This window comes from Ictidomys tridecemlineatus, chromosome 10, assembly GCF_052094955.1.
Source record: "Ictidomys tridecemlineatus isolate mIctTri1 chromosome 10, mIctTri1.hap1, whole genome shotgun sequence".
Classification (NCBI taxonomy): Eukaryota; Metazoa; Chordata; class Mammalia; order Rodentia; family Sciuridae; genus Ictidomys; species Ictidomys tridecemlineatus.
Window position 1 is genome coordinate 138,141,287 of NC_135486.1, and position 22,827 is coordinate 138,164,113.

General features: G+C 43.3%; 3 protein-coding genes across 3 annotated transcripts; all 3 read left to right on the top strand.

Moving 5' to 3' along the window:
- The first annotated feature begins 3,646 nt into the window (after positions 1 to 3,646).
- On the top strand, positions 3,647 to 4,585 carry LOC144367575 (olfactory receptor 1F1). The gene has a single exon (XM_078024526.1). The coding sequence runs from the start codon at positions 3,647 to 3,649 to the stop codon at positions 4,583 to 4,585; it is 939 nt and encodes a 312-aa protein (XP_077880652.1).
- Positions 4,586 to 10,490: 5,905 nt separating this feature from the next.
- Positions 10,491 to 11,525, top strand: LOC144367576 (olfactory receptor 1F1-like). Its single transcript, XM_078024527.1, has one exon. The coding sequence runs from the start codon at positions 10,525 to 10,527 to the stop codon at positions 11,461 to 11,463; it is 939 nt and encodes a 312-aa protein (XP_077880653.1). The 5' UTR covers positions 10,491 to 10,524; the 3' UTR covers positions 11,464 to 11,525.
- Positions 11,526 to 14,596: 3,071 nt separating this feature from the next.
- Positions 14,597 to 19,325, top strand: LOC144367574 (olfactory receptor 1f45-like). The gene is made up of 2 exons (XM_078024524.1): positions 14,597 to 14,868; positions 16,382 to 19,325. Exon 2 carries the CDS (start codon positions 16,395 to 16,397, stop codon positions 17,337 to 17,339), a length of 945 nt encoding a protein of 314 aa, XP_077880650.1. The 5' UTR covers positions 14,597 to 14,868; positions 16,382 to 16,394; the 3' UTR covers positions 17,340 to 19,325.
- Positions 19,326 to 22,827: the final 3,502 nt, after the last annotated feature.

The following is a 22,827-nucleotide window of genomic DNA, read 5'->3' on the forward strand; positions in this document are numbered from 1 at the left end:
GGAATTTGTCCTCCTCTTTCGTCTTCTGAGACAGTTTGTGTAGAACTAGTATTTTTTTCTTCCTTAAATGTTTGGTATAACTCACCCTGGAAGCCATGCAGGCCTAGAGTCTTCATAGTGGGAAGGGTTTTTTTAAATGAACAATTCAGTTTCTTTAATAAGAAATTGATTTTTTTGAGGTAGTTTTGATAGTTTACCCTTTTCAAGAGATTTGCTCATCTCCCTTAAGCTCTCCAATTCATTGGCATAAAGTTGTTCATATTATTCCCTTATTATACTCAAAAGTTCTGTAGAATCCATAATAATACTATCACTCTAATTCCTGCTGTTATAAGTTGTTTCTTTGCTCCTTTTCCTGTATCATTCTGGCTTACAGTCAGATCTTGCCTTCTAAACAACTGTAGAGGAAAGTTTGTGAAGATTGATACCTATTGGAATCAATAATTCTCATTTCTTCATTGGAGTCCATGTTCCACCAAATTATAAATAGACCTAACAGTGATTCCCATTTCTTTTTTTTGAGAGAGAGAGAGAGAGAGAGAGAGAGAGAGAGAGAGAGAGAGAGAGAGAGAGAGGAATTTTTTTTAATATTTCTTTTTTAGTTTTCAGCAGACATCTTTGTTTGTATGTGGTGCTGAGGATCGAACCTGGGCCGCACGCATGCCAGGGGAGCGCACTACCACTTGAACCACATCCCCAGCCCTCCCATTTCTCATTTATCCCAATTTAAGATATAGAAGAAAAGGCTTATCATATGACCCCTTATAAAAATGACTATTGACATATGAAGATAAATATATGACACTATTCCCAAATGGTACGTATTTAGCGGAGAGTAAAGGATACATATATGATTTAATATCTGCAGTCTCTGCTTAGTGACTGGGCCCTAGCCCATCACATTGATGAGGTTAGGAGTTATGAGATGTTCAACAAAAATTATCTCATTGAGTCATCCCAACTCTATGAGGTAAATATTGTCTGTCCACTCTACAGGTGGTGAGATTTTGTAATACAGAATGAAATAGCTGAAGTCACATGTGGTGGTGCATACCTGTGATTCCAGAGACTCAGGCCTAAAACAAGAGGATCACAAGTTAGAGGCCAGCTTCACCAACTTAGAGGGGCCCTGTCTCAAAAAATAAAAAAAGGGCTGGGGATGTGGCTCAGTGGTAATTTGCCCCTAGGTTAAATACTCAGTACCCCTCCCTAAAAGAATGAGATAGGTGGGCTCTCAGAAAGAGAGGAAGAAATCTTTATCAGATGGAGATGGGATCTATGAGCATGACCAGCCATGCTTGTCTCTTCAGTTAGCTGAACAAAACCTGAGCATGTGTTTGCACCAGATCAAGCAGGACAAAAAACGTAATATGTTTAAAAGTCACCAGATTCAAAGAGTTACACAGTGTTCCTGTGCTGACTTATGGCTGGACTGCTTAACCAGAGAGAAACCACCTGAACCCCCAATATGAAGTGGTTGACAGGGGATTGATCTTCACGAACGCTTGCCTGGGAATCTGCACTTTGCATCCTGGGAAAGCCCCGTGTGGAGTCAGAGAGCACAATGCTGGGCCGGATGCTCATCTCCTCTAAGAGGCAAGGGGGCATCTGCTCCCTGCCTTTGGGGTGTGTATACCTTTGCTTGGCTGAACTTGAATACATCTTTGCTTGCCTTTTGACACATCCTGAGATTCTTTTCAGTGGTACAAGTCAAGAACCTGTCTGGGCCAAGTTGAGGTCCCACTGCCTCCTGGAAGGGACCTCCTTGGACCCCTATGCAAGTAGAGGCTGGTTGCCCAATGGCATGTAATAACTGGTAATGATGGATCTGGAAATTGCACACAGGTCTATGAAAATGCAAAGGCTATTCTTTTAATCTCACGGTACATTTCCCAATAAGGATACCATCCCATCTTGAGTGGGAGAAAAAATATAGAACTGTGAGTTTTCTTTAGCAGAAGGGTTTCCTCCAAGATTGCATCATTTTCAATGTTGCCAACTATGAGGCAGAAATTACCCAACACAGGTGACATGTCTTTATTGATGGTGTTGGACCACAAAGAGCCCAAGAGGAGAAGAGACAATTACTCTCCACTTGTCTCTAACAAGGCTCTTAGGGAATATGGCCCTAGTGGCCATGGAGGTTCCTGTAAAGCACTTACCCTGTGACTCTCCTGCATGTCCTTCTTGCACTGGGACTGAGTGCAAGCACTCCAGCAGCTTATTCATGCAAACTTAGCCTGAAAACCCCAAGGACAAGTCCCCCTCCCTCAAACCAGTAACTTCTGTCCAGGTCTGAAAAAACAAAGCAAGTCCAGGACATCTGGTGACCGTGAGGACCACCATTCTTTCTGGGTAAGAGTCAGATTAGTGGACCTTCATCAATAACTGCTTGTCAGCAGTGAAGCCTCACAGGACACTCCTCAATTTCCTTCTTTCCTTCCCCTCTGTCCCTCCTCCTTAATCCTGTCTCCTTCCTTCCTTTTTCACTAGGGAGGATTGAACCCAGGGATACTCTACCACTAAGCTAAACTCTCAGCCCTATTTACTTCTTGTTTTAAGACAGGGTTTTGCTAAGTTGTTGAGGTTGGCCTTGAACTTGTGATCCTCCTGACTCAGCCTCTGGACCGAGTCACTAGGATTCCAGGTGTGTGCCACTGTACTTGGCCACTTCTTTAAAAAGTGGAGCCATAAAAATAGCCCTGAGATCATTGGCAGTACCTTATAATCACCCATCATGATCAATATCTGTCTGGTGTTTTTTTCCTGAGATCATGACTGGGGAATAGAAATGGGCTGTTTATGCCCATACCTCTGGGTCATTTCCACTTAAAATTTACAAGTCAGATTCAAGGACATCAGTGGAAATAGCCAAGAAAGCCTGATTCAGACCTCTGTAAAGTGCTCTGTAAATGTGAGTTCAGAAAGAAGCAGCAATATTATCATTATTACTCCGGCAGCAGTTATCAACTCCTCAGAGCACATGTCAGGAATGTTCAAATATCAGAAGATAAAATGGAGTTCTTTTCTCTAAGGCAACATCACTGATGATATTGATGACACTAATACTCAATGCTAAAAGCTTGGTACATGACATTCTCTAGGAAACCACTTTACATCTTCTCTAGAACTCATTATAAATACTAGAGATTCCATTAATATTCCTCTATCTGTAGTATTTTATCTCACTTCTCAGAAATAAAAGGTGTTGGTAGAAAGTTCAAACAATGAAAATGCTTCACAAAAAACCTAAGGTCACAACCCCCTGGTGTCCTTCCAGAGATGCTGTCTACTGATCCACAAGGAAATTATTTCATTATTCTAACAAAGGAATAGAGGCCCAAAGAGAGTGGTCACTGGACAAAACCCAGGGAGCAAAACTCTTAATGTCTTACTTAAGTTCCATACTCTCTTCCTGCAATCTTTCTTTCTGTGTTTTTTTTTTAAAGTTGTGGATGGACCTTTATTTTATTTATTATGTGTGGTTCTGAGCATCGAATCCAGTGCCTTACATATGCCAGGCAAGTGCTGCACCACTGAGCCCCAACCCCAGCCCTGCAATCTTCTTAATTGCCTCATCTTAACTACCACGTCCCAAGCTTTGGAATTTATCCATCTCTGTCTCCAGGTCAAGGTTTCCAGCCCCATGAGAGGCACAAACCAGTCGAGCGTCTCCGAGTTCCTCCTCCTGGGACTCTCCAGGCAGCCCCAGCAGCAGCGGCTCCTCTTCCTGCTCTTCCTGATCATGTACCTGGCCACCGTCCTGGGAAACCTGCTCATCATCCTGGCCATCAGCACAAACTCCCGCCTGCACACCCCCATGTACTTCTTCCTCAGCAACCTGTCCCTTGTGGACATCTGCTTCTCCTCCACCACTGTCCCCAAGACGCTGGCCAATCACATCCTAGGGACGCAGACCATCTCCTTCTCTGGGTGTCTCACACAGATGTATTTTGTTTTCATGTTTGTGGACATGGACAATTTCCTCCTGGCTGTGATGGCCTATGACCGCTTTGTTGCTGTATGCCACCCCTTACATTACACAACCAAGATGACCCATCGGCTCTGTGTCCTGCTGGTGGCTGGATCTTGGGTCATCGCCAACCTGAACGTCCTCTTGCATACTCTGCTGATGGCCAGGCTCTCGTTCTGTGCAGACAATGCCATCCCCCACTTCTTCTGTGATGTGACTCCCCTCCTGAGACTCTCCTGCTCAGACACACACCTCAATGAGCTGATGATTCTCACTGAGGGCGCCCTGATCATGATCACCCCGTTTGTGTGCATCCTGGCTTCCTACATCCACATCACCTGTGCTGTGCTGAGAGTCCCCTCCACAAGGGGGAGGTGGAAAGCCTTCTCCACCTGCAGCTCCCACCTGGCTGTGGTCTCCCTCTTCTATGGCACCATCATCGCGGTGTATTTCAACCCCTCCTCCTCCCACTCAGCTGAGAAAGACACTGCAGCCACCGTGCTGTACACAGTGGTGACCCCCATGCTGAACCCTTTCATCTACAGCCTGAGGAACAGGGACTTGAAGGGGGCTCTAAGAAAAGCAGTGGGCGGGAGGACATTTTCTTTGTGACGAGAGAATCAAGAATGAATCTCATTCCAAGCAACTTTGCTCTTTACCACTTGAGTGTGATGCAGCGGTGGTTTGACGCCCAAGCCAAGCTTTTCCTTTTTAGATGGTCTATTTGGAACGTCATGCTACATGTGCATTTGAAATCTGAAATCACTCAGGAAGCTTTTACAGTATCCCAAACCCAAAACTGTGCCAATCAACCAGAATCTCTGGGATGGGGCCCAACAGTGAGATTAAAAAAAAAAAAAAAATCTCTTGTGATTCTAGAATGCAGGCAGAGTGGAGGGTCTACCTCAGCGTCCTTGATTTGTCCTCTATAATGGTCAATCAGAAAGGTTGGTCACAGAAACGGTCACAGGATTAGTTCTGAGATACAGAACAAAGACCGCAGAGTGAAGTACTAGGACTAAAGGGGGTGATAGCGTTTTGGATGAGTACTTAGAGGCCTGATTTGGGGCGTGGCTTGAGCTTCAAGGGGTGCAGAAACACGCTTGGGAACCCCAGGCAGCGTCCTGATTGGCTGCCTGACCTTAGAGGCGGGTTTAGCTGTGTGTTCAGGAACCTGCTGAATGGCTGCTCGACCTTAGGGGTGCTGTGTTGTGTTTGATGTCGGGGAAATAAGCTCCCTTTGCGCGGCCCTCCAGCCCGGCTCTCCTCTCTAAGTAGCAACTGCAACCCGCGCCTTCAAGAACTAAGTCAAATGGCACCTGCTCCCCTGTGAAGCCCCCTGACTCCCTCTTTCGGTTCTCCCAGCTCAATTTTTCTTTGACTTATTCTGTCTCCTCCACAAGGGCTTCCTGTGGATTCCGATTCCCCCAGGCCCAAATGCACCTTCTGCGCCCGTGATCTCTCCAAGTGTTGGCGCGGCTCCTAGACCAAGGACAATGATCATCTTCAGTTGAAAAACAAAAACGAACGAATGAGTATTGTTGACTTTTTTTATTGTGGTGCTGGGGGTGGATCCTAGCGTCTGGCATGTGCTAGGCAGGTGCTCCACCACTGAGACCACCGAGCTCACCGCCAGCCCTTTTTATTTTTAGACAGGGGTTGGTGAGTTGGCCAGGCTAGCCTCAAGCTTGCAATCCTCCACCCTTAACCTGAGCAGTTGGGCTACAGACACGAGGCACTGTGCTTAGCCTGCCTTAACTTTTATTTATTTATTTTTAATATTTATTTTTCAGTTTTCGGTAGACACAACATCCTTATTTTATTTTTATGTTGTGCTGAGGATCGAACCCAGCGCCCCGTGCATGCCAGGCGAGCGCATTACCGCTTGAGCCACATCCCCAGCCCCCTGCCTTAACTTTTAAAATGGACATTCTTTAAAAGTTTTTAAACTCTCCTCATTGAAAATAGGATTTTTGATATTTGAAAGGTCATACTCACTGGCAGTGGCTCGAGTCCCAGTACTTGGGAGGCTGGAGGCAGTGGAATCATTTGAGCCCAGGAGCATTCTAGGCTAGCATGGGAATATTAGCAAGACCCCTTGTCAAAAATGGAAAGAGTAGAGACCAGAGGAAAAGAAAAAGGAGAAGAGAGAGAGTGAAAGGAGAGGGGTGGGGAGGGAGGGAGGGAGGAGGGAACAGAGGAAAGGAGGAAACAAACACACACTGAAACAACAGATCATAACATGAATTTAAATTAAATTGGCCCCTATTGCTCAAAGAATACTGAAGTTCTACACTGGAATATAGTTGAAGGAAGCCGAATGCAATTTATCCACATAATTTTGGGCTCTTATTCTCCACTTCCTTCTTCCTTCCTCAGTACAGCTTTAGGAATGTGATTTTGGTGGACATGGTATTCTCTCGCTTGGACACATTGTAACCTCTCCATCCCCAAGGGAACAATTTCAGCTGTTTCTGGAATATCATGATGCTGCTACATGCTTCCTTGTGTGAGATCTCTGTGTTCCTATTTGCCACAGGAAGCCTGAGTGACCTATTTCTTCAGCTTGGAGCAAAAATAAACATCACCATCCTTTCTTGCTTGTTCTTTATTTCTGCCCAACCTCACTTGCCTCCCTCTTGGAATTAAAGCACCCAGAATTCAGTCAAGGGAGTCAAGAGCACTGTTTATCCCACCAGGGGGAGAGAGAAAGTCTGGTAGGAAAGGGGGAGGGAGGGGGAGAGAAAGGGACACACTATGAATGAGAGAACACTGGAAATTGGGTGCACCTACTGGTTTGGTCTGATGAGCTGGTAGCACATAAGGCAGCTCCTGAAGCTAGATCTTGTTGGGTCTGCTGTGTCCTGTCCACTGCAGTGTTGATATCCATGACCTATATTCCTAGGAGCCTACACAAGACCCACCTAAGGTTTAGGTTACTGCTATCTGCATTCAAATTCCCTTTACCCTCTATTAATAACTAAATAGGGGCCATGGTGGATACACCCACCCATGGTGGATAACCCCACTGGGTCTCGGCAGCTCTCCCCACGAGTGCTAACTTCAGGGTTGCCTTTCTTCCTTCGCAAACTCCTCTGTGTTTTTGGGGGTCTCTTTATTTGGAACAGACATCTATCAAAATTTTTTTCTTCCGCGATAAATCTATATCTATAAAATAGAATTCAAATAGGTATCTATGAAGATTGGAAGATTCAGAGACCTTGTTTTCTCTTGATTCATTCATTTATTTGTAAACTCTAATAACTAACATTCAGTTATGTGTTCATAGCTTTTACCTTTTGAGTTACTGTTGGTTTTGGACGGCATAGGAATTCATGAATGCTATACACTCACTCTGGGTTTAACCTTCTCGTGGTGGAAGATCTTTGTCCTCTGTCATCTTTTTTTTTCCTCTGAAAGCACGCTTTGTTTAGTGACAGTATTCCTAGCTCTACCTCATTTTGGCTTGTGTTGCTTCTTAGACTTTCTGAAAGAGATTACTTGGATGAAAGGTTCTTTCCTGCTGAATCAGGATCTTCTTTTCAAAAAAGCTTTCAGGGGCTGGGGTTGTAGCTCAGTGGTAGAGTGCTTGCCTTGCATGCGTGAGGCCCTGGGTTCAACCCTCAGTACCACATAAAAAAATTCTTAAAAAAAAGAATAAAAATAAAGATTAAAAAAAAAAAGCTTTCAGTGCATGAGAATACACCGTACTCCTAGAAAGAGCAGTCTGTAATGGATGCCTCTGTTCCCTACTACAAACAAACAAACAAAAAAAACATAACACTTTGTGAGTGTAAATTGCTACGCACTTGGTGGGAGACAGTTCTCCAGGTTCTCGGGCTTTTCTGTATGTTTTGTGAACAGAGGCAACAGTTGCTTTTAGATGTTCTCTTTAAGGATGTTTGTGCAGTGAGTAGAGTGTGGCGGAGCCTCTAAGCTGCTCGATCTTTTCCACCCTAATTCCAGATATATTACTTGCTTTTCCCCAAAGAGGCAAGGCTATTTTGTGGGCTCATCTATTTCCCTTTGCCTAGAACACCCTCCCCCATTTTTCTCCCTTCCTCATCTCCCCTGTATGGAAATCTTCCTTTCAAGTTTAAGACTCCACTCAAGTCCTTTCTTAACCTTCTGCACTTAACCCCCAGTGGGGACAGTTACCCTTCGCTTTTTGCTAAGGAGGAGCCCTGAAAAATGCTGCTGGGCGGATTCCTTGGGCAACGCTATTATGTGTTGGATCTTAAACATCCACAAAGGCTCATGTGGGGAAGGCATGATTCAGCAGATGGCGCTGTTGGACAGTGGTAAAATCTTTAGGGGAGGGCCTCAGAAGGTCACCAGGGGTATGTCCTTGAAGAAAATATTGGGACCCTGGCCTCTTCTTCTCTATTTCTCTTTCCCAGATACCACAGAGTGACAGGCTTTGCTCTGCCACATGCTCCCTGTCCTATAGGCTGAAAGCAGCAAGACAAAAAGACCATGGACAGACCTTTCTGAATCCATGAGCCAACATAAATATTTTCTCCTTTTAGTTGATTTTATCAGGTATTTTGTTACAGTGCCAGAAAGCTGACTAGTATAGCAAAAAAAAAAAAATCTCTTTTTGGGCTGGAGTTGTAGCTCAGTGGTAAAGCGCTTGCCTAACACATGTGAGGCACTGAGTTTGATCCTCAGAGCCACATATGAATAAATAAATAAATAAATAAATAAATAAATAATAAGGATATTGTGTTCATCTACAACTAAAAATATTTTAAAAAGCTATTTTCATGAAAGACTTTCTTCCTAGATGCTAGGATTTTTAGTGATAGACGATTCTCAGCTTTCAGACTTATCTGGATATCATCTTGCAAAATCTAAGCTCACAACTTCCTTCCCAGGTAGATCAATGCCAAGGTTCAATTGCTGGTTTTCAACACCCCAGCTGAACAACTCCACAGTGCCCCACTCACCCCACTGAGCCGGTGTTGACCAGGGGTTTCCATTACAAGTAAAGAGTAAACTATGAGACATCCGAAAGGCATCTACTCCAGAAGCCTGAAGTTTGTAAACTATAGTGTGCTGTGTTATCACAGAGACAGCCTGTCAGGGTTAGGCTGCCCTTCATCTCAAACATGTTCAAAGACTAAGCCCATCTAAGTCATGTGTTCTTACTATTTCCATTTTCCAAGTGGAGAAGATATGGTGTCAGTAATCTTCCTCTGAAGGTGTACAGACATAGGAAACAAGAATTGCAAGAAAACAGGATACACCCACGACTGAATGAAGAAAAGGGATAAACAACTAATTTGCACATCAGTGGGCACAGACTCACATCACCCAAGTAATGAGGCTTGAAGTCCCAAGGGATTTCATACAGATTTGTCTATATCTTATGAATTCATTTCTAATTTCTTTAGTTTTTGACCAAAGAATTACATCTAAATTTTTTTTTTTGATACTGAGGATTGAACTCAGGGGTACTTGACCTCTGAGCCACATCCCCAGCCCTATTTTGTATTTTCTTTAGGGACAGGGTCTCACTGCGTTGCTTAATGCCTTGCTTTTGCTGAGGTTGGCTTTGAACTCACAATCCTCCTGTCTCAGCCTCCTGAGCCGCTGGGATTACAGGTGTGTGCCACCACTACCGTGCCCGGCTACCTCTAAACTTTGATGATAATCTTTGTCATCATTGTTGGGTCCAAAGGGGCTGAGAAAGTAGGTGGCACAATTATTCTCTGCTTGTCTCTAACAAGACTCTTTGGGAATCTGGTCCCAGTGGCCAAGAGGCTCCTGTAAATGCTTGCCCTGAGATTGCCCCACACAGCATTCCTGCAGGGAAGACTAAGTCCACGAATATCTGCTCCTCACTCATTCGGGACCTGCTGACATTTCCAAGACCCCAGTCCCTACAAAACAGAGCAGCACCAGCCAGTCATGTCAAGGTAAAGAGAAACAGGTAGCCATAGCTCCAAGCTCCCTGGTAAGGTTGCAGCAGTGGAGACATAAATATTTGTTTAAAGACATGGACTTCTTTCAGGAACCTCATTTGCCACATCTGACAGAAAAAGGAAGTAGTAGAGTCGTCCTGACTTCATTGGCTGTCACTTGAGAGAAACTCATTAATAACAAGCCATTTATTTTGCTTCTTTATGAGCTATGAAGGGTGGTGGACAGAGAATGAGAAATGTAAGCAAAGACACACGGTCTGAGATTCTGTGCTTTTTTGGCGTTAAATATACAAAACAAGGGGATGGGGCTGTAGCTCAGTGGTAAAGTGCTTGCCTAGAACCTGTGATGCACTGGGTTCGATCCTCAGTACTGCATAAAAATAAAGAAAGAAAGGTATTATGGAAAAAAATTATTTAAAAACTATACAAAACAAGAATCAGCAAGTCAAATAGGAAGAGCATTGGAAAGGAGTGTTGGAAACTGTACATGCTGGGTGGGGTTCACCCTATTTTGGCAACTCTGAACAGATTCGCAAATGTGGGCCTTCCTGGAAACTGATCACATCCTAAACATCCTTATGTATGTTTTGAATTTGCTGTTGTCTCTTTATCTGGGCTCAGACCATGAGAGGCACAAACCAGTCCAGCGTCTCCGAGTTCCTCCTCCTGGGACTCTCCAGGCAGCCCCAGCAGCAGCGGCTCCTCTTCCTGCTCTTCCTGATCATGTACCTGGCCACCGTCCTGGGAAACCTGCTCATCATCCTGGCCATCAGCATGGACTCCCGCCTGCACACCCCCATGTACTTCTTCCTCAGCAACCTGTCCCTTGTGGACATCTGCTTCTCCTCCACCACTGTCCCCAAGACGCTGGCCAATCACATCCTAGGGACGCAGACCATCTCCTTCTCTGGGTGTCTCACACAGATGTATTTTCTCTTTGGACTTACTGATATGGACAATTTCCTTCTGGCCGTGATGGCCTATGACCGCTTTGTTGCTGTATGCCACCCCTTACATTACACAACCAAGATGACCCATCGGCTCTGTGTCCTGCTGGTGGCTGGATCTTGGGTCATCGCCAACCTGAATGCTCTGCTGCACACTCTGCTGATGGCCAGGCTCTCGTTCTGTGCAGACAACGCCATCCCCCACTTCTTCTGTGATGTGACTCCCCTCCTGAGACTCTCCTGCTCAGACACACACCTCAATGAGCTGATGATTCTCACTGAGGGCGCCCTGATCATGATCACCCCGTTTGTGTGCATCCTGGCTTCCTACATCCACATCATCTGTGCTGTGCTGAGAGTCCCCTCCACAAGGGGGAGGTGGAAAGCCTTCTCCACCTGCAGCTCCCACCTGGCTGTGGTCTCCCTCTTCTATGGCACCATCATCGCTGTGTATTTCAACCCCTCCTCCTCCCACTCAGCTGAGAAAGACGCTGCAGCCACCGTGCTGTACACAGTGGTGACCCCCATGCTGAACCCTTTCATCTACAGCCTGAGGAACAGGGATTTGAAGGGAGCTCTAAGAAAAGCAGTGGGCGGGAGGATAGGGTCTTACTGATGAAAGCACCATGGAGATGTTTATCATTCCCAGGCCCAGAGATCTTTGTCAACTCATCAAAATGTAGTGATCTATTTCTCAAAGGTTTTTCAAAGAATTTAGTATAATACACCCAGTGAGTTCTGATTTAACTTCAACACTGCTATCCTACATAGGTAAAGATATTTGTTTCTAATTCCTGTGCTTTAAATGCTTTTACAGAAAAGTCAAGCATTTCCTTGCTAAATGCTGTCCCTCTGACAATCTATACAGCACATACATATGTTTTTACTCCCTTTTGAAAATGCTCTCAGAATCGACAACACTGGTTTTCAGTCCTGACTGCATGTTAGTAACATCTGAGGAGCTTTGAAAATATCTATTTGATGCTAAGCCAAACATCAGCCAGTTAGATTGGAATCTCTGGGTGAATCATGGTGATAGTGTTTTCCTTCCAGTTCCCCAGAGATTCTAACATGGTTTTTGAGTTGATCATCATGCTGCTGTGGATGTCTCTTAGGATTGCTTACGAGAAAGAGTGAGTCTGGAAACCTCAAGGTGAGGTCTGATGTGTGTGAACCCAACAGAGGTAAAAAATAGAGCCCCTAGAAGTTCTCTGTGGGGCAAAACACTATGTTGAAAGGCTTGTAGTTTGGCCATAGTCACAATCGTGGTTCTCACTTAGAATCTGAAGCCACCTCACAATAGTGTCTCATCCTCTGTTGAGGTCTGTAAACAAGTCAAAATAACACCTGGTATTTTGCCAGGGGAATGTTAAGAGTTTGTAAACAAGTCTGGATGGTGCCTGGCAAAATGCCAGAGGGAGTGGTTTGAGAAGTAACAAAAGTGAGCCATTAAGTGTGGAGATTCCTTATTGGTTGACTGATGTATCTAGTTTATGCTAATTAAGATAAGCTGTACAAAATGTATAAATAGCTCTGTTGTCCTACAATAAACAGCTCCCATTCCTGCTGTATCAACGTACACAAGTTATTCGTCACCTCCGGCTATTTTGCTGCAGCCGGGCTGCGGCAATCCTCCAATTTGACCGTCTTACTCAGTGGGGGCATATTTAGCAAAATATACACCTTTGATTTGAGAGGGAAAGCATCATTTGCTGTTCTGCCCATCCAGGATGTCTTCCTTTCCATGGAGCAAACCCTCCCTGGACCTCCAGTACACAAGCCACTGTCTCCTGTTCTTTGAAGCCTTTGCCAGTTCTCCTGGGCTGAGACTTTCATCCCTTTTCCAACTCCCCAAGAAAACTACTCTTTGAGTTACTGTACATGTGAGGCCATCTAGTCTGCTATGGCTCCTTCCTCTTTCCTTTCCTGCTTCATCTTCAAGGTTCTCTCAAAGATGTAATCTTAGGACTCAGACACACTGTGCACCATGGGTGCCCCATGCAACGCGTGGCTCCAACACAAATCACACATGCGACCTATTTTTAGTGAATAGATGAATGAACAAACACCATCTTTCAATTTGACATACTTAAGTGAGCAAGAGGCTTTAAAATTATATGTGGCAATTGAAATATGATATTTGCACATTGTAAAATATTTCAGAAAGTTTAAGGAAGAAAATTAAAGTAACTTGTAAAATACTGTTAAAAGTACATGAAAATAATTTTCACTTAAGTTGACTTCAAGTTGGCTACAAATTGTCTACTGTCTTGCATTCTGATTTTTCACCACTGATCACTTCCCAAGTCATCTAATACCTTAATAATGTGATGTATATGGTTGTCTGGTATTTCACAAGGTGGATTGTATTATAACTTGTTTGGCTAATTCCCAACTTTGAGCAGATTCAATTCCCCACAAGTGTAAATTACACTGCGGTGAACATCAGGTTTACAGAACTCTGCATCTTTTAACATTTCCTTCCTTCCGAATACTGGGAATTGAACCCAGGAGTTCTTTATTGCTGAATACAACCCCAATCCTTTTTATTTTTTACCCTGAGATGAGGTCTCTCCATATGTTGCCCCGGCTGACCTTGAACTTGCAATTCCCCTGCCTCAGGCTTCGGAGTAGCTGGGATTACAGGAATCTGGTTCCTTTACTATTTCCACAGATAACTGGTGTGATCCACTTCAACAGCAGGGGAGGAAATTGGGTCACATTCCTGTTATTTCCATGAAATCACACTGGCCTTTATTATCACAGAGTCCTGTTTCTTCCTCTTGTTGACAGAGGATCTCAGTTACCCAATAGTGTCAGCCATGTCCAAAGTTCACAAATGTCATATATTCATTCTCTTGTGCATATACTGCCTTTGTCTTTTTAGTCCATTCTCTGCTGGAATTCTAATATTTCATAATAAAGTCTCTACCTGGGCTGTCGTGGTTTGGATTTGCCCAGCATTCTCCTACCTCTTCCATCTAATGTTGCTAGATTGTGTGAATTGAGAAACCGGTCTTTTCCCAGGGTGTGGGGGTTAATGTATCTACTTCTATTAGAGGGGTAAAATTGGAGTCCAGACCCTTTTCTGAAAATAAGATTCCTCCACTTTGGGAAACAAAGCACATCCAAACCACACATAACACCATCTTTCACAGTACTGCTGCCTGGGAATCCCGACATGGAGCAGGGCCTCTGCTCTACAGCTGGTGGCTCTGGTTCTTTTACCCTGAAGAGGCATGAAAAGCCACCAAACCCAGGCACCTGGAAGGTCCCAGGAGTCCTCCCCACTCCACTGCTCTGGGTCCTTTAGGTATCTGCCCTTTCTAGTTAGGACAGGTCTTGGAGGTATTCTGGACTCCTATTTTCTGTTTTTTCAGAATAGTTCCGAAGGAACTGAAGGCCCAGTGTCCAATCTGGATATCCTTAAAAGGGTGAAATTGGCCAGGAGCTGGCAGTGCATGAACCCAGGTTGTTGGGCTCTTCTTGGAGTAAGGGCTCCTCTTGCTCTCTTGCTTCTTGTCTTACCACATGAGCTCTTCTTTGTGTGCTGTGCCTCACTCTTCCACATTCTCATCTCTTATTCTGATGTGTGTGTATGTGCATGTATATTATGCATGTGTGTGTATGTGCACGTGTATTATGTGTGTGTGTTTGTGCGCGCTTGCATGCGTGTATTTTGCTCTTATCCATGGATTTTGCTCCTTCAGCTGTGAGTCAGCCAGGAGAAAGTTGCAAGCCTCTGGATTTACATGTACAGCCCAAACTCCACTGATCATGACTTGGCAGCCCTCATTCCAAGTCCAAGGTTCCCCAGTCCAATCATCAATCCCCACTGGGGAGGGTGTGAGGGAGTATAAATCAGGCTGCTGGAGTCCATGCCTCTGAAGGCCTGTAGATTAGGCTGGGAAGTCATCTCAAGAGAAGTTTACTCCAGGAGCATTGCTATGGTCTGGATATGAAATGAACCCCAAAGACTCATATGCTGAAGGTTTGGTTCCCAGTGCAGCAATGATCAGAGGTGGGACTTTTGGGAAGTGGTTGGATCATGAGGGCTCTAGCTTCATCAGTGGATTAATCCATTAGGGGATTAAATCTGAATGGATTATTAGGAGGCAATGGGCACTTTAGAAGGTTGGGCCATGCATTGGAAGAAGTAGGTCATTGGTGGCATGCCCTGGAAGTGTATTTCGTATCTTTAGCCCCTTCTTCTCTTTCTCTCTCTGCTTCCTGGTGCCATGAGCGGAACAGCTTTCTTCTGCCCCATGCCCTTCCACCACCATGTTCTGCCTCTTCTCAGGCCCAAAACATTGAAGTCAACCAACCATGGACTGAAACCTCTGAAACCAGGAGATAAAACAAACCTTTCCTTCTTTGAGCTGTTTATGTCAGGTATTTTGGTCGGTGAGGAAAAGCTGATTAACACAAGCCTCGGGTTCCTCAATTATAGCATGCTATGCTCTCCTGATAATCTCCCCCAAATACAAAAAGGTTACCCTTTATCCCAAATGCTTTGAAGAACCAAGCCCAATTCTATAATGCTACCCCTCTTCAAGTCCCTTATCTGCAAATGTGTCACCAACTTTACATAGTAAAGAACCAGATATGAAAAAAATTTAAAAGGGCATTTAATTCAGATAACATTGCAATATCTTATTCAAGATAAGAAAATAAGTAGAAAAATCTATTAATTATGGACTCTTCAGCAAGATGATGAAATTTGAGGTCCCAGGGAATTTTTCCCACCCAGATTGCTTTATCAAGTTTCAGGAGTTAGATGGTACACTTTGTCACTGTTTCTGGTCCACAGAGGCCAGGAAGTAGATGGGCAATTACTTTCTGTTTGTCTCTAATGAGACTCTCAGGGAGTCTAATCCCAGTGGCCATGGATGCTACTGTAAATACCTGTCTGGTTTCCCCAGATAGACTTCCTGCATGGAGGGATAAGCCTATGAATATCTGCTCCTCACTCACCCAGAACCTGCCTGTATTTCTCAGTCTTTCTAATTCTTAGAATAAAGAGAAACATTGACCAGCAACTCCAAGGTGACTTATGGGGTAGCAATCGTTTTGACCCCTCTAGGTACTAGCCTAACAGGGAAGATGTTAATATTTCTTTACTAATGAGTGATGTTCTCTGAGGCCTCCCTTGCTAAATGTTCCATTTAGGGAGAAATAGCAAGGACCACGTGTCCATTGGCTGGAACTTGAGGTAAACACAGTAACAATCAGCTGTTTTTTCTTGTCCCTTTGAGCTACCAACCTGTGGGAGAAAGCCTGGGAACATTAACAGAGACCAACCTAAAAGCAGAGAAGGGCTGTGAATGTTGTTTTTGTTATATTTTGTAAAACAAAAGGAAGAGTCCAGTGGGAGCAGCACCATGTAGGACTGAGAGTTGGAAGCTCAGGGTGTAGAAACAAGATCCGGAATCAGCAATTCTAATACAGGTTTCCTTAACATGACCAAGGCTGGAGCATGACTTGTTATATCTAGCCCTCAGCTTCTGTTTCTGACCTGTTTCTCTTCTCTGCAGCTGGGCTCAGACCATGAGAGGCACAAACCAGTCCAGCGTCTCCGAGTTCCTCCTCCTGGGACTCTCCAGGCAGCCCCGGCAGCAGCGGCTCCTCTTCCTGCTCTTCCTGATCATGTACCTGGCCACCGTCCTGGGAAACCTGCTCATCATCCTGGCCATCAGCACGGACTCCCGCCTGCACACCCCCATGTACTTCTTCCTCAGCAACCTGTCCCTTGTGGACATCTGCTTCTCCTCCACCACTGTCCCCAAGACGCTGGCCAATCACATCCTAGGGACGCAGACCATCTCCTTCTCTGGGTGTCTCACACAGATGTATTTTCTTTGTGTGTTTGCTGACATGGACAATTTCCTTCTGGCCGTGATGGCCTATGACCGCTTTGTTGCTGTATGCCACCCCTTACATTACACAACCAAGATGACCCATCGGCTCTGTGTCCTGCTGGTGGCAGGATCTTGGGTCATCGCCAACCTGAATGCTCTGCTGCACACTCTGCTGATGGCCAGGCTCTCGTTCTGTGCAGACAATGCCATCCCCCACTTCTTCTGTGATGTGACTCCCCTCCTGAGACTCTCCTGCTCAGACACACACCTCAATGAACTGACAATTCTTTTTGAAGCAGGGCTATTAATGATAGCTCCATTTATTTGCATCCTGGTGTCATATATTCTTATTGTTTACGCTGTGCTGAGAGTCCCCTCCACAAGGGGAATGTGGAAAGCCTTCTCTACCTGCAGCTCCCACTTGGCTGTAGTTTTTCTCTTCTATGGCACCATCACATCTTTGTATTTCATCCCTTCCTCCTCCCACTCAGCTGAGAAAGACCCTGCAGCTGCTGTGATGTACACAGTGGTGACGCCCATGCTGAACCCTTTCATCTACAGCCTGAGGAACAGGGACTTGAAAGGGGCCCTTAAAAAAGTGGTTACCATGAAACTTTTATCTACTCAAAAATAAGAACTCAGGCTGCTCTCTTCCTCTCCTTTTCTTCCCCTTTGGGCACCCCCCCCCCAATAAATCTCTTGGTTGAAAAAAAAATAAGAGCTTCAAAAATCATGGAGGGAACAAACTTGTAAGAAAATCCTTTCCATTTTTTTCTACTGTGGGAAACTTAGTGTTTGTCTTTTGTAAGTGAAACATCGACTATCTTGGAAGAAAAAAAGCCTTGATATAGATTTTTTTCTTTTTTTTCATCATTTCCTGGACGAAATCTAGGGCCTCATGAGTGCTCAGCAAGTGCTCTACCATGGAACTAGCGCCCCAGCCCTTCTTATTTTTTGAGACAGGGTCTTTCTAAGTTGCTGAGGCTGGATTTGAACTCTTCATCTTCCTGCCTTGGCCTCCCAAGCTGTTGGGATTAGGCGTGCACCATCATGCCCAGCTTCAGTAGTTATTTCCTTTAAATATTTTCCCCTCCTTCTAGTACTCCTATGCGTATTTGGTGCATTTAATGTTGTCTTCATTTCTTTGAGGCTCTGTTCATTTTTCTCTGTTCTTCATCTTGCATAATCTTTATCACTTCACCTTCAAGTTTGCTAATCCTTCCATCAGTTTGTTACGGTTTGGATGTGGAATGTCCCCCAAAGGCTCATATGTTGAGGGTTTGGTCCTCAGCTCATGACACTATTAGGAGGTGGTAGAGACTGTAGGTGGGGCCTAGTTAGAGAAAGCAGGTTACTGGGAACACACCTGGGAAGAGTTTATTTTGTCCTAGGCCCCTTTCTTTTCTCTCCCTCTGCTGGCTGCCATGAGGTGAGCAACTCTGCGCCACCATGTGCTCCCTACCACGATGTTCTGTCTTACCACAAGCCCACAGCAATGGGACCAGACAACTATGAACTGAAGCCAATGAAACTGAGCCAAAATAAATCTTTCCTCTTTTAAGGTGATTTTTTCAGGTATTTAGTCACAGTGATGGAAAACCATCCAATACATAGTCCAAATCTGTTGAGCCCTGTATTGAATTTTTAATTTATTATACTTTCCACCTCCAGAATTTCCATTTGGCTCTTTTGTCACCTTTTCTATTTCCTTATCCCCTATTTCATGTGGTATTGTCATTGTTCTTTTATTTACTTATTTAATCACACTTCCCTTCAGTTTTGTGAACATTTTAATAATTATCACTTTGAAATATTTGTGGTAAATCTGATTCCAGGTCACTCTCACAGGCAATTTCTGGTCCTGCTCTTTTGGTGTGTGGGTCATAATCTTCTGGGGTGTTTGTTTGTTGGCATATTTTCTACTTTTTGTTGTTGTTGGAACTAGACATTTTGAAAGATATGTTGTAGCATCTCTGGGTACTTCTCCCTTCTCCTCAGGGATTTGTTCTTGTTATTTGCTTGTTTATTTATTTAGCAACAGCTAGGTTATTTTACGAAATCTAATCCTCCAACCTCTAAACTGACAGCACTGAGCCTCTGATGTTACTCCTCATAGAAGTGCAAGTTTGAGCATGCCAATCACCCTGGGATGACCTAGAGTTGGGTGGAGCTCTCTTACATTCTTGATGACCACACTAGTTGTTAAATGCAGTAATTTACAGATGATTGCACTACTATTTTAATAGAGCATAAATTCCTCTACAAAAGAGTTTAACCAAATTAGACTCCTTTAAAGGAATAGTTTCTGTGGTCTTTTTTGATATTTGTTCTGACCCTGTGGAAGGCTCCTCCCAGCTATCTTATTCTCTAGCTTTCCCTGGCAAACTAGCTAGCCTATACAGTCTGGGATGTACCATTAGATCCAAGAATGTCCTCCCAATTCTTTCAAAAAAACCTCCACTGCTCTTGAGAGTGCCCTTAGGTTTAAACTTCATGCACTGTTGTAAATTAAGATGGTTTCTTGGGGCTGGGGATATGGCTCAAGCAGTAGCGCACTCGCCTGGCATGCGTGTGGCCCGGGTTCGAACCTCAGCACCACATACAAACAAAGATGTTGTGTCCACCGAAAACTAAAAATAAATATTAAAAAAAAAGATAGTCTCTTTGGAAAGAGATTAGGAGCTGTTTATGACCTGCTTTTCCTCCCAGTCAAAAATCTCCAAGTCAGAACTCTGGAGCTGGAGGTGGGAACAATGACAAGATGCTTTCTGAGTGACACTCCCTCTGGGCACTGAGAATTTGGTGGGTAGAGAGAGATGCAGCAGCCTGGGGTCTTCTTAGTTTGCCTCTCATTGCTTGAAACCCAGTCCCTTGATCCAAAGGAAGGGCCTTTGGGGCTACAGTATCCTCAGCATGCCATGTGCCTGTGGGAGTTGAGTGGAAGGAGGGAACTGTTTACTGTGCTCACCAGGGACTTAGCAGCAGGCAGCTGGGGGCAGGAGGAGGAATGCTATAGTGCAGAGCTCATTCTAAGAATGAAATCTTCTAGCTTGGAGATGGCAGGAGAGATTGTCCTGCTTTGTTAGATGCTGCAGCTCAGGATGAAGTTTCTGACTCCCGGAGCTGTTAATGTAGATGGCTGGAATGGTCTTGGTTCAATACCAGTCTCACCTTTCTCATTGAATTTTCATAGTTTTTTTTTTTTTGATAGATGTTTTCTTTTGCTGCTGTTTACCACTAGGACCATTTTCAGAGGCTATGGCTGCTTTTTAAGCTAATTTGCACCAATTTCATTGGGTAGTGGGCCAGCAGAGCTCCTCACACTTCAGGCTGTCAACCTCCCATTCATTCTCAACATTTATAAATAATATGTCCTTAGTCCAGTCTTCAAAATATATTCCTGCAGGCGTCCTTGATTATTTCTTGGAGATAAATTCTTAGACTGGGTGATAGGTGACACTAATACATATTTACAATGCCTTCCAAAAAGTTTTGGTCAATTGTTTTCTATCAGGGAGTGAGGTTGCTTTCTTAACTCCTGGGCATTTTAAGTTTTTTGAAACTTTGTCAACTAATAAAACAGTACTGATTATTTTTGCAGTGCTGGAGACAGGACCCAGATCCCTATTTATGCTAGGCAAGCCACTAACACTGAACTACATTCCTAGCCAAGTACTGAATTTTCAACAAAAATACTTCATTGTGGAAAATTTAAAATATACACAAGACAGCATAGATAAGTTGATCTACACACATACACATTACTTAAGTGCAATAATTATCCACTCATAGAAATACTGTTTCCTTTCTACCTCTGTTTAATTTACTAATATTTCCCCCCATTTTTAAAATCTCAGGCATCATTTCATTTATAATTATTTATCTGTGTATCTTTAATAATTATAATTATTTCTCTGTGTATTTCTCTCCCTTCCAGTCTTCTTGCAGGGATGATGTTTAAACCCAGGGCCATGCACAGAGTGGGCAAGTCCTCTACTACTACATCGGTAACTACAGGATTCTCTAAAAAACAACCAGGGGCTGGGATTGTGGCTCAGTGGTAGAGTGCTCCCCTGGCACAGGTGGGACCCAGGTTTGATCCTCAGCACCATATAAAAATAAAGGCATTGTGTTGTGTCCATCTACACACACACACAAAAAAAGATAGCCTTATCAAGCCTTAGAAAATAATAGCAACTATTTAACCTTATCAAAAACTTCCAATTTTTCTCACGAAAGTCTTCTTCCAGATTTTTGAATCCAGATTTTGAGCCTGCATATTACACTCATATGTCCCTTAACTATTATTTAGATTCTCATTTAAACTACAAGTTACCCTTCTATATCTTTTATCCTTGCAATACATTCATTGAAAAAACTGATCTATTTGTTCTGTAGAATCTCCCACAGTCTGGATTTTAATAAATGCATCTTCATCATAAATCTTTCCTCTCTGTCCACTCTATTTCCTTTAAATGGGATTTGGATCTAGAGGCTTGATCAGATTCAACTGTAATTTTTTGACAAGACAGAGGCTGGTGTGTTCTTCAACTAGAAGGCACATAATGTCTGGTGGTCTTGTCTTTTCCAATGTTAGGAAGCACTGATGCTTAAGGCTAAGTCTCCTGAATTCATTAAGGGTTCACTGTCCTTGAATGTCTATAAGTCTTCCTATATTCAGTTGAATAGGGGTGGTGAGAGGCATATCCTCATTCCCGATCTTTGCACAGTATCATGTCAGAATTAAGTTCTTGTGCATGTTATTTATCCATTTAAGTTTCCCTCTGTGTCTGGATTGCATTTTTTAAAATTGCAAATGAATGTTGAGTTTTAGTAAATGTTTTTCTACATCTATTAATATTATCATATTATTTTTCTTCATTAGCCTGGATAACTACAGGACTCTCTTTAAAAACTCTTTTTGAAACTTTGTCAACTAATAAAAATATTTTTCTTCATTAGCCTGTTCAGGGGATGGATAACATTCTGTTATGATGGTTTTTTTTTGTGCGTGGTGCTGGGGATTGAATCCAGGGCTTTGTGCATGCAAGGCAAGCACTCTACCAACTGAGCTATATCCCTAGCCCGATAAAATAGATTCTGAATAATGAATAAATCTTGCAAACATGGACTAAATCCTTTGTCTTGGTATGTAATTACTTTTAAACATTGTTAGGTTTAATTTGCTAATATTTTGTTGAGAATTTTTTTTGCACGTTTGTGGAAGACATTGGTCTGTATCTGTTTTTGGTATTTGGTAATACTAGCCTCAGAATAAGACAGGAAGCATTCCTTCTGCTTCTACTTTCTAGAAGAGATTGTAGAGAATTGGCATGATTTTTTTCCTTAAATGTTTTGTAGAGTTCATCAGTAAAACCATCTGGGCCTTGTGCTTTGTTTTGTAAGGCTATTAGTTATTAAATTTATTTTATAGATATAAGCCTATTAAGATTATCTATTTCTCCTTTTGAGTTTTGGTAGGTTGTGTTCCAAGGAATTACTCCATTTCATTTAGGTTATCAAGTTTGTAGCCATCAAGTTTTTGATAATATTCTCTTTTCATCCTTTCCAAAGGATCAGTAGTTGTCTCTAATTCATTTCTGATAGTTGTGATTTGAATCTTCCCTCTTTTTTCTATACCATCTGATTTTATTGTGAAAGAACAAGCTTTCATTTTTATTTACTTTCTTCTTTTTTTATTAAATTTTTTTTTGTAGTTGTAGATGGACACAATGCCATTATTTTATTTTTTAATGTGGTACTGAGGCTCAAACCCCTGTGCCTCATGCATACTAGGCAAGTGCTTTACCACTGAGCTACAGTCCCAGATCCTCCTCTATTGTTTTTAATTCATTTATTTCTGCTCTTTTACTAGTTATTCTTCTACTTATTTTGGTTTTAATTTGCCATTCTTTATCTAGTTTCCTAAGGTGGACGCTTTCTGCTATAGTTCAGATCTGGAGTGTACCCCAAAGACTTGGCCACTAGCCTGTGGTGCTATTGGGAGACGGCAGAACCTTTAGGAGGTGGGGCCTGGCAGAAGAAAGTTAAAGTATTGGGATCTCAGTCCCTTCCTCTTTGCCTCCTGGCTGTCATGACATGAACAGGTCTCCTCCAGCACA